Source organism: Sinocyclocheilus anshuiensis, unplaced genomic scaffold (genome assembly GCF_001515605.1).
Source record: "Sinocyclocheilus anshuiensis isolate Anshui unplaced genomic scaffold, SAMN03320099.WGS_v1.1 scaffold405, whole genome shotgun sequence".
Taxonomy (NCBI): Eukaryota; Metazoa; Chordata; class Actinopteri; order Cypriniformes; family Cyprinidae; genus Sinocyclocheilus; species Sinocyclocheilus anshuiensis.
The window spans coordinates 677,306-687,828 of NW_015539855.1; the positions used below are offsets into that span (position 1 = coordinate 677,306).

Sequence of the window (10,523 nt, forward strand, 5' to 3'; positions counted from 1 at the left end):
ATCAAAAATTTATATCTCATCCCAAATTTCAAAACTCTTTCCTAGTATAAATCCCTGCTGCATTCACTGCCTTTCCTCCTCTTTATTACACACACACACACACACACACACACACACACACACGTATCCCTTTGGCGTAACAAAGGATCAAGTGTTCCACTGGACTGCCCAGACCATTACTGACAAAACCAAGCACAAAAAAATTGAAACAAAGGACAGAGAAAGAGGGGGATGGAACATGGAGTATAAAAAGGAAATAGGAAACTCTAAATATAAAACGCAGGAAGGAGTTTTATATGTACATATATACTGTACGTAGAGAGTGTGGCATGAAGGAGGTAGCAGCACAGAGAAAAGCTTATTCCCCATCCTTCATGTGACCTTAAGCAACAAGACTTCCACTTTTTAGCTCTCTCATTCTCTCAGTCACACACAATGGGACATGGGGAGGCCAGGCTTTGATGTTGGCACAATAATCTCAGTCCCCGGAGAACGTTAGATAGAGAAGGCGGAGCAAAGGATAGCCCTGAAGGGAGTAGAAATACACAAGTTGGTGTGTGTGGAGTGTAGACTGACTCAAATGATGGAGGCAGGCACGCACAGACCCAGATAATGACCCAGCTGCCAGTAATCACTTTTAAGGTCAAGGTATGCAACGGCATTTCCTTTTTCCATTTAATGGAGCCCATTTAGCATGCATATATACAATTATCTCATTCAAAAACCTTGTGAGCTGCATACATAGGCAGCATTTTAGGGCATCACAGACACACTTCAGACACAAAGGGTGTTCAAAATGTCGGCTAGTTAATTAAGATACCTAATTTTATCCAAAGGCAGCAGTACGTGATCCCATAATGCACTTCGAAAAATGATTTCAAAATGGTGGATAAGGCAAGAGGAATGTTTTTTATAGATTAGTAATTTATTCAATACTGAAAAATGCTGATGAAAAATGTTCTGTGCAATGAAAAATGTATTATTTTACTTGTAAATGAATGTATTTATGTAGTAAATATGTAGTAAATGTAAATATGTATATGTAGTATCTAGGGACATGCTAGGTTTTGGAACAGAGCTAAAACACCAATGTAGCAAGAAAACCAACAAATCAACATTTCCAAAATTAGACTTTTATTGGTCATTTGGGCTGCAATGGGTCATAATATCAACAAGTAATTGCAAACAGAGCCCACAGAACTCAGGACAGCCATCATTCATTAAAAAGCTGTTAATCATCTTATGGCTGAGCCTCATGAGTGGACTGGCCTTGTTCTTCCATCCTGTTCTTTCAATTGGCCCTCTGACGGCATCCAGTGATACACACACACGCACACACCAATACGGTTCTCTAACAGGCAGAGACGATTATGATGAGGGCTTCGGTCCACCTTTACAGTTTAGCTCAAACATGAAGATCCCGAAGGATCGTGCATTTAGGAGTATGGCCTCAAACGTCAGTTGATCCATGAGAGTGGCCCGGGGGAGAAGACAATGGAAATGCAGAACGTAGCAGAGAAGAACAAAGGAAGCGGAAGGTCAACAAACTTAAGAACAAAGATAAAAATGGTCATAACTACCGCATTTTTGTAAAGTGTTCTAAGACTTGATTGATTGATTGATTAAAAAAGTCTCCAAATCTCCAATTAAAAAAATAAATAAAATATAATGTAATTTTTTACTGTAATTCTTTACAGAACTAAAATTTCACAACATAAATTTATGTTTAACATACGAGTAGGCATATAATATTTAAGTATTTAATCAAAGGATGACTCCCTAAGCATCTGCAGAGGTGTGGGCTAAGCCTGTCCACTAAAGACATTTTTTTTTTTTTTTACATATATCTGTATTCTGTAAAAAAACAAAACACTGCATAAAAATGTACTGCACAGAAGAAGCTGCTTAACAGATAGGCTATTTATAAGACCAAATAATAATAGGCCTACCAAGGGTATATGTAAAGTTTTTATCAGCATAATTTGTGAATATATCTGTTATGTCAAATATCCTGATTTATCTTATTTAAAACGTACAAACAAAAAGATACAAATGCTCATACAATTGGTACAGTATGTAAACATATGAACAGAAATGTATATCTCAACCCAAATTTTAAATCTCTTTCCTAGTAAATCCCTGCTGCACTCACTGCCTTTCCTTCTGTCTATTATTCTCACACACACACACACACACACACACACACACACACAGACACACAAGTTGGTGTGTGTGGAGTGTAGACTGACTCAAATGATGGAGGCAGGCACGCACAGACCCAGATAATGACCCAGCTGCCAGTAATCACTTTTAAGGTCAAGGTATGCAACGGCATTTCCTTTTTCCATTTAATGGAGCCCATTTAGCATGCATATATACAATTATCTCATTCAAAAACCTTGTGAGCTGCATACATAGGCAGCATTTTAGGGCATCACAGACACACTTCAGACACAAAGGGTGTTCAAAATGTCGGCTAGTTAATTAAGATACCTAATTTTATCCAAAGGCAGCAGTACGTGATCCCATAATGCACTTCGAAAAATGATTTCAAAATGGTGGATAAGGCAAGAGGAATGTTTTTTATAGATTAGTAATTTATTCAATACTGAAAAATGCTGATGAAAAATGTTCTGTGCAATGAAAAATGTATTATTTTACTTGTAAATGAATGTATTTATGTAGTAAATATGTAGTAAATGTAAATATGTATATGTAGTATCTAGGGACATGCTAGGTTTTGGAACAGAGCTAAAACACCAATGTAGCAAGAAAACCAACAAATCAACATTTCCAAAATTAGACTTTTATTGGTCATTTGGGCTGCAATGGGTCATAATATCAACAAGTAATTGCAAACAGAGCCCACAGAACTCAGGACAGCCATCATTCATTAAAAAGCTGTTAATCATCTTATGGCTGAGCCTCATGAGTGGACTGGCCTTGTTCTTCCATCCTGTTCTTTCAATTGGCCCTCTGACGGCATCCAGTGATACACACACACGCACACACCAATACGGTTCTCTAACAGGCAGAGACGATTATGATGAGGGCTTCGGTCCACCTTTACAGTTTAGCTCAAACATGAAGATCCCGAAGGATCGTGCATTTAGGAGTATGGCCTCAAACGTCAGTTGATCCATGAGAGTGGCCCGGGGGAGAAGACAATGGAAATGCAGAACGTAGCAGAGAAGAACAAAGGAAGCGGAAGGTCAACACGGAATCCTTGACGAAGGACGTCAAGCCATGAAATCAGAGAACGGACAAATGGAAGGTCATTAACTGGGCCGAAAGGGCGAAACCAAAAAGGAATGTTACACATTACGTAAGGGGAGGAATGAATGAAAACAACGGGTATCTGGACCAAACTTCTGTCTCACTTATTCGCTTTAGTCTCCATTGAGGTGGGCATTTCTTTATTTGTGTGTAAATAAATTTCAGAAAGACTGTTTTATACGGAAAAGATAAAAACATGCAAAAATCCTTTTGTCTGTAGTCCAAATTATACATATACAAGTTCTTCACGCCCTGTTCTTCTTCGTAGACTACATCAAAAGAGGAGAAACAAAACAAAAACTATGTACACACCATTTAATTTACAGTGGAGTAAAGAATGAAAGAATACCAGGCATGAAAGAATACCAGGATGACTAAGGCAGATGGCAGATGAAAAAAAAAACAAAAAAAACCCTTTTCATTTACAAAATACTAAATCACTTCAAAAAAACTGCAGAGAGAGAGAGAGAGAGAAAAATAAATGAACAAAACAAAAAGTTCTGCTACCAAATAATAACGCTCGTCTCCCATTTTGCAACCGGCTGCATAAGTTAACGTTTTGGTGGAAAAATGGTGAATATATATGTAAAAAAAATTGAAAACGCAACAAAAACGAGAAACTGAAATCTAGTTTCTAGCATACTGTACAAAGCTGTTCTCTCTGTCTAGACGCTCTCACTCTTCCAAAGTCTTTGTTTTCATACGTGACGTGAACGAACAGCGTGATGGTGAGAAACGCAAACAGAAGCGTGTAGAAGCATCAACGTTATAAACAGGCTCACGACAAAAAAACACTCCAAAACTCTGAGCCACCAAAGCCATTGAACAGAAAAACAACATAATCAGATCAAATGAACAAAGAACGAAAAAGAAAGGAAAAAGTAAAAAAAAAAAAAAATGTACAAAAAGGCACGTAATATCCCAGTGCTTCTGTACTGTGAGATTCAAGTGTAACTTAGCATTCATTTAACGTTCTTTAAGCGTTCCTTCATACGTTTCGTACTGATGATCCTTCAAACTTAGGGCGAAAAAATCCTGGACTGAACCAAAACTAGGCAGATTTCCTTCATTAGACCCCCTCCGTCTACAACAGAGGGCCTTGGAGAGACCTGGTTTTGTTGCCATGGTGATCTTCCTTCCACTTTCTTGTCTCTTCGTTTCTCAGTCTTCATTCTCTGTCTCTCTAGGGTATATTGGTTTCTTCATTGTTTTGATTCTGCACACTGTCCACGTCCCGCGATAAAAAAAAAGTGCCACACTGTTTTTTTGATGTTTTTTCTTTGAATTTTCCTCCTCCTCCGGATAGAAGGTCCTCTGAAGTTTAATCTATGATCCATCTCATAATTACTATGAATTTATTAGAATATGGTAGTCTTCAAACTTTATAAATGCTAATATATTACCATTACTCTCATTTTTTAAATTTTTGTTATTTTGGGGGGGGGGGTCGCTTATTTGCATGTCTTGTCTGTAATAATTATAACAAATATTATACAAAACATTAGAAAATACAAGCAAAGTGCGCAAATACTGAATTATGTACTTCTTTAGCCAAAAAAGCCAATGGGTTGAACACTCAACGGTCATTACGGTCACTTTACTTATAAAGCTAAAATTTAAAACGCCATTTCCTTCCAACTGCAAACGAGTAGCACTAAGTGCAGCATTTCGGACACAAATTTAGATACAAAACATAAGACACAAACTTTCTATATGTACAACATTTATGGGCATGGACAAATTCAAATGTTTGATTTACATGTGCCCAACCAATTTTGGTAGTGAATCAAACACCCAAATGCACATTAAATTTGAATGTTTAAAATGCCTCTAGTGCCCAAAAATGTGGCCTAGGAAGACAGCTCACTTGGCTTTGAAAGCCTGCCATATTGTACAAATAAAGTTCTATTCTTGGCATAACACTGTCCAGGCAGAGTGCTACAGACTAAACACTGTATAGACGTTCAGTTGACATAATTCTGAATCCTGAAGTCGCTTGTCCAAACAAATCTTTCTACAGACATAAAACGGCTACAAACCAAACTCGTAAGTGAACATTTTTGTTGGAATGCTAAAAAACAGCTAAAAATCCAAACTGCCGGGTTTCTTTAAAACACAGTTCGGTCAAACAGATTGGCAAATGCTGCCGTCTACAAAGCCTGCCTGTCTTTTAAGTGAGGCTGATTACATTTAGCAGTAATGTTTAATTCATTACCTGATTTAAGCAGTTTCTCGCTAATCTCACACTGCTTTGAGCGCAGTCGCATTGCTTAGAGCCTGTGAGGTCTGCATGTATGCGTGGGAGGGCACACATCCACAGACTGTAGCATGAGATATTGAATCCCTGAGCCTGGCTAATGATCAACAAAACTAAAAGGACCATGGTCCAATTAACCAATCAATCACCATTAGGTCTTATCACTGGTGCCATCGAGCCATTTTATATGGCGCGACTTCGGAAGAGCGGACGCATGGCGTACCTCGTGGATGAACTCTCCTATGTCTCCAGGATGGGGTGCGGCTGATCGGATGGGATAGTTGGCCTCGGAGTGCATCGGTCGCTCGTCCAGCCGGCGGATCCCGACGGGCTTGATCATGTCTGGCTCCAGAGTATCGGGCTGCTGCAGCTGGCTCAGATCATAGTCCTGAAGAATCACAGATAGAGGGAAGAGTCAATCACAAATAGGGTTAGAGGTCTGCTCAAAGCCCTTGGTTTTCTGGAAACATCTGCATGGAGAACAAAGAACGTTTTGACCTTAGAAATGTAATTTAAGTTTGCTTTGTTCCATATGAAGGATATTCATGTGGGGTTTCTTTTCAGAAGGTAGCTAAAAACCTTCCTCGTCGAAAATGTTAGAATGTCCTATATATATATTTTTTTTATTCTAAAGATAAATATTTTTACTTGTTTGTTTCTTTTAGGTAAGCAAGTAGTTAAAATGAGTATAAAATTGTTTTTGTATACAAACAGTCAAAGTCTTTACTTAGCTAGTTGATAGCCAAAAATATTCTTTGATTTCTGATACATACATATACATTGTGCAGTTGGGCTGCTGTTTTCAAGAATTAGTTGAAAAAGAAAATGCCAATAAAAATAACCATAGTTGAAGGTTAAAACAACAGAAATGGATATGAAAGGAGGTCAGAATATACCTGCCTTTTACAAGATGACACACGTCTGTAAGTGCTCATGGTTTATGGAGTATTTCTTTGAAAATGCTAGAACACTCAACCATGTGCAAGATGTAGAAGCAGGTGGAAAAAACACAGTGTACCCCAGGCTTAAGTACATTACTAATGGACTTTTTTAGATTTAATGTTTTAATTAAATCTAAAAATGCCAAATGGTACCTGTGGGAGTTAGTTCATATCATTAACTCATAAAAACCATAGAAAAGTCTCCAAACTGATAAAATACAAATCTGAGTGTTTTGTGTGTGTCAGTTGTGCAAAAACCAAAGTTTGGCTCAAATGCAAATCTGTGAGTCTCACACATACTCACACCACCAGGCAAAGCAGGAACTGTTGCATCCATTTAAATTTAGTCACTTTATAATGACTTGCAAAACGAATGCTCAAAATTGGTCATCAAGATTACAAACTGCACCACGCAGCTCAAAAATTAAAATCGTGAACATTTAACGACTGGTTAAAATGAAACTTTTAAAAATGTTTTTATTAAACAAGCTAGATTGTCTCGAGTAATTCTGAGCTGGAATAATTGTGTATGCCCAGCAGCAGCAGCAGCAGCAGCAGCAGCAATAGAGAGGGAGTGCATGTACCTGGTCTTCCTCTCCGCCGCCTTCCTCGTCGTATTTGAGTATGTTGTCTCGCACATCGTCCTCTGGATCGATCAGCAGCTGCTTGGCCTGTCTCTCTTTATCCCGTCTCTTCATCCACATCACAAACATCAACACCAGCACTGCAGAGAGAGACAGAAAGTGAGAGATAGATCAATATAAAACGAGCAAAATGACTTGAGATCAGACAGTTAAAGGTGCAGTGTGTAATTTTTAGCACCACAAACCGAAATCGACGTTTCGCTAAGTTCAGCCATCCTCAGTTACTGTTGCTCGTTCAGACAAGTTATATTTTCGTGTAATTTTTCCATAAAATTAGCTCACTAGGTAGTAAAAATTGGATTCTGCTATTATTCTGTGATATTATTCACGTCAAAGTATTTAATCTGCTGTTTTTTTTAGGTTAATAGGTAAATTATGTAAGTAAAGTGATTTAAAACTGCAGAGACTGCGCAGTTAATCTCAAGCTATGTTTCCATCCATATTCCAAATTTAATTTAACGAAAAAACAGGTTTTACATACCATGTGTTTGAGAGAACAAAATTGTCACTTTCACAGAAGTTTGAGCAAAACAGAAATGGAAGTTGTGGCTATTGGGAAAACTACCGTGGCTCTTTTATTAAATGTAATAAATTACTTTAGAGAGCAGAGACAAAACATTCTGAAAAATGTCGTCGCTTTTGAATGACGACAGAAGCTAACAAACTGTTTTGTAAGGTGACAGTAGCCAATCGTTTTGACGACAGGCTTTGGCTCCAGTGTTTCTTGAAGACCAGAGCCAAATTTATGAAATGATATTGGTCTGAAGTGAATTGTTCAATCACATGACTCTAGGCACATGAGGCACAATGTGTTTCCATCGTAGTTTGTTTGTCTTCTTGCTGAATAAAACATTCATCCACCCCAATAGAGCTTATACGTTTTTTTTTGCACATTTTAGAAATTGGATTTACCTCTTGGTGTTTCCATCCAACATTTTTTTAAATAAAATATAAAATAAAATATTAAATATTAAATAAAAATCCATGGATGGAAGAGAAAGGCATTGATTTAGATTCAACTGATAACACTGGTGTAAGTGAACAGAACTGTTCCAATCCTTTCTACAACAGCCTCACTATGAAATCTTTTGTGACTCCAAAAGCAGATCACATGTGCTCGGCAGAAATGTGACCAACTGATAAGAACTCCACTGCCTGGAAGAAACAACCTCTGTCTAGTGTGTCTTACCCAGCAGAATGATGATGCAGATAAGTATGGCGATGATGGCTCCGGTGCCCAGCCCAGCTGCCATGATGCGTTCCATGTCCACGCAGTCACCGTGATGATCGCACTGACACACTTTGATGCGCAGGTAGGTGGTGTTGGACATGGGCAGGTTACCAGAGTCCGTGATGCTGATGGGCAGCTCATATATCCCGCTTTCCAGGTAACTAATCTTCAGACTTAACTGAGCATGATCGCCTACAAACCAACCACAAAACACATGAGATAAAGTCTGGCAATAAGAATTAAGTAATTGTTAATCCCAGAGAAATCTTTTCCACGTGGCGTACCACTGATTCGAGTCAGTGTCCAGTTCCTGCGGAGGTCAGAGGGTCGGTTGGGCAGTTCGAAAGCGTAGGGCCCAGCGTTGGGGTTGAGATCTCCGTCTACGGCTGTGATATTGATGGCATTGGGTTCCGGGCGCTCGCACACTTCTGTTTCTTGAGGGAAGACTCGAGGTGCATTATCGTTTATGTCCAGCAGGTAGATCTGCAGAGTACCCGTTCCACTCGCAGGGGGAACACCTGTCGATGGACAGAAGGAAAAAGGGGAAGTCAATACAAGCATAAGCTATGTCCCAATTCAGAGGCTGCATCCTTTGAAGGCTGCATTTGAAGACCGAATGCGTCACCAATTCCAAACCAATTTGAAGACTCCATCAAATGCAGTCTCAGAATGCGTCCTTTGTTTCCCGGGCCATGAAGAATACAACAGATGGATCCTTCACGGCCAACACTATTGCAAGATTCAATGTACGACAGGATTTTTTGAGAGAAAATGCTGGATTACATTTTTAAATGTAAGCATTGCGTTTCAACGTAATCGAATATCAAACAAAACAAATGTTACAAAAAAGAAGAAAAAAACACTTTAAAGTGGTTTAAATGTTGACATATCTCAGTAAAATGCGATTTTATAGATTTATAGATTATGTACATAAGTGGTCCAAGGTAAACAAATTTAGACAGGCTGTGCACCCTATTTTTTCAGACAACTCACTGACGCCACACATCAGCGGCAGCTGTCACATGCTAGGTAAACACTCAGTTTTACCCTTGTGGTCTTTGAAGTCAATAAATAGTTCACAATAAATAGTTGAATAGTTGAAAAAGTTGAATTTTAAAATTTAAAATTCAAAACACTATTTTCAACATGTAGTTTAAAAAATGTATCCTACACGACAAGTTGAGGCTAGAAGGGATACAGATACTGATTTTAAAAGAATTTGGTTCGAAGGACTCTGCCACAATGTAGGCTGATTAGTTAGCTAGTTGTCTTCTTTACTGTCCATTTAATTTATTTTTATTTTATTTTTTCTTCCTTTCCATCCAGCGAGATTTTGCATCACTTCCGGCCATAGCTGTACCCGTTCCTACACGACGGGACGATTAATAACAAAACTTGTGCACCTGGAGTCCTGGAAACTGATTCCGTACAGCTCTTGGCGTTACTGTGTGCAATATGCATCATGACCGTGAAGGGTTTGTGGGCGTGACATCTGAGCCAAACACTAATAGTTGAAAACTAACGATACAGACGAACTACAGCAGTTAACGACTTTAGGCTCCTCTCTTCTGGGTTGCTGAGCATGCTAACTCATTTATAAACCATAATGTACAGTCTATAAGATAAAATCAAGCTGCCCACGTCCATGAAATATCTGCGAACAAGAGCCCCAGCACAGACTGGACCATCACTACTTAGAGCTTAGTTTCTGTTTCAACAAGAGTAACAAGACCTTTCGACTTAACTGATCTTTAAACAAAGAACAAGAGACAGGCAGTGCAGTGCGGCAGGCTGACGGCTTTCTGTTCTACTCCTGCCAGTCACAGCACATTTTTAATCTGTTCCAGCCCTGAAAACCCCTAACTCAAGTACGACCAAGTATCCTTAATTTATTGAATCAGGTGTGCGAATCAGCATTGAACTAGATGCGAAAAGGCTTCTTTGTGGAAAAGGGAGCCCTGCTACTTGCACACAAAGATTCAACTGAACTAAAACAGGAATTCACTAAGAATGTTAAGTTAGCGTTGTGTATTTGCTCACTCTGTCTGCATTATTTTAGCACTTGATTCACAAATGTATTATAGAAATTAAGGTTACAGCACAATCCGTGTATCATTCGATCATTCGTTTTTTGATTTAATATTGAAAGTAGAAAAATGAGAAAACGGCTCCTT

General features: G+C 38.7%; 1 protein-coding gene and 1 long non-coding RNA gene across 2 annotated transcripts in view; one reads left to right on the plus strand and one right to left on the minus strand.

Moving 5' to 3' along the window:
- The first annotated feature begins 1,121 nt into the window (after positions 1-1,121).
- Positions 1,122-4,526, plus strand: LOC107684807 (uncharacterized). The gene is made up of 2 exons (XR_001633891.1): positions 1,122-1,538; positions 3,212-4,526. It is a non-coding gene; the product is annotated as an uncharacterized LOC107684807 (long non-coding RNA).
- A 1,158-nt stretch (positions 4,527-5,684) lies between these two features.
- Positions 5,685-10,523, minus strand: part of LOC107684812 (cadherin-2-like) — a 47,682-nt gene continuing 42,843 nt past the window's right edge. Inside the window, exons 12-15 of the mRNA XM_016481175.1 lie at positions 8,634-8,867; positions 8,308-8,541; positions 7,059-7,198; positions 5,685-5,921 (exon numbers count right to left, since the gene is read on the minus strand). Coding sequence (XP_016336661.1) covers positions 5,685-5,921; positions 7,059-7,198; positions 8,308-8,541; positions 8,634-8,867 — 845 coding nt within the window. The remainder of the gene's footprint in view (positions 5,922-7,058; positions 7,199-8,307; positions 8,542-8,633; positions 8,868-10,523) is intronic.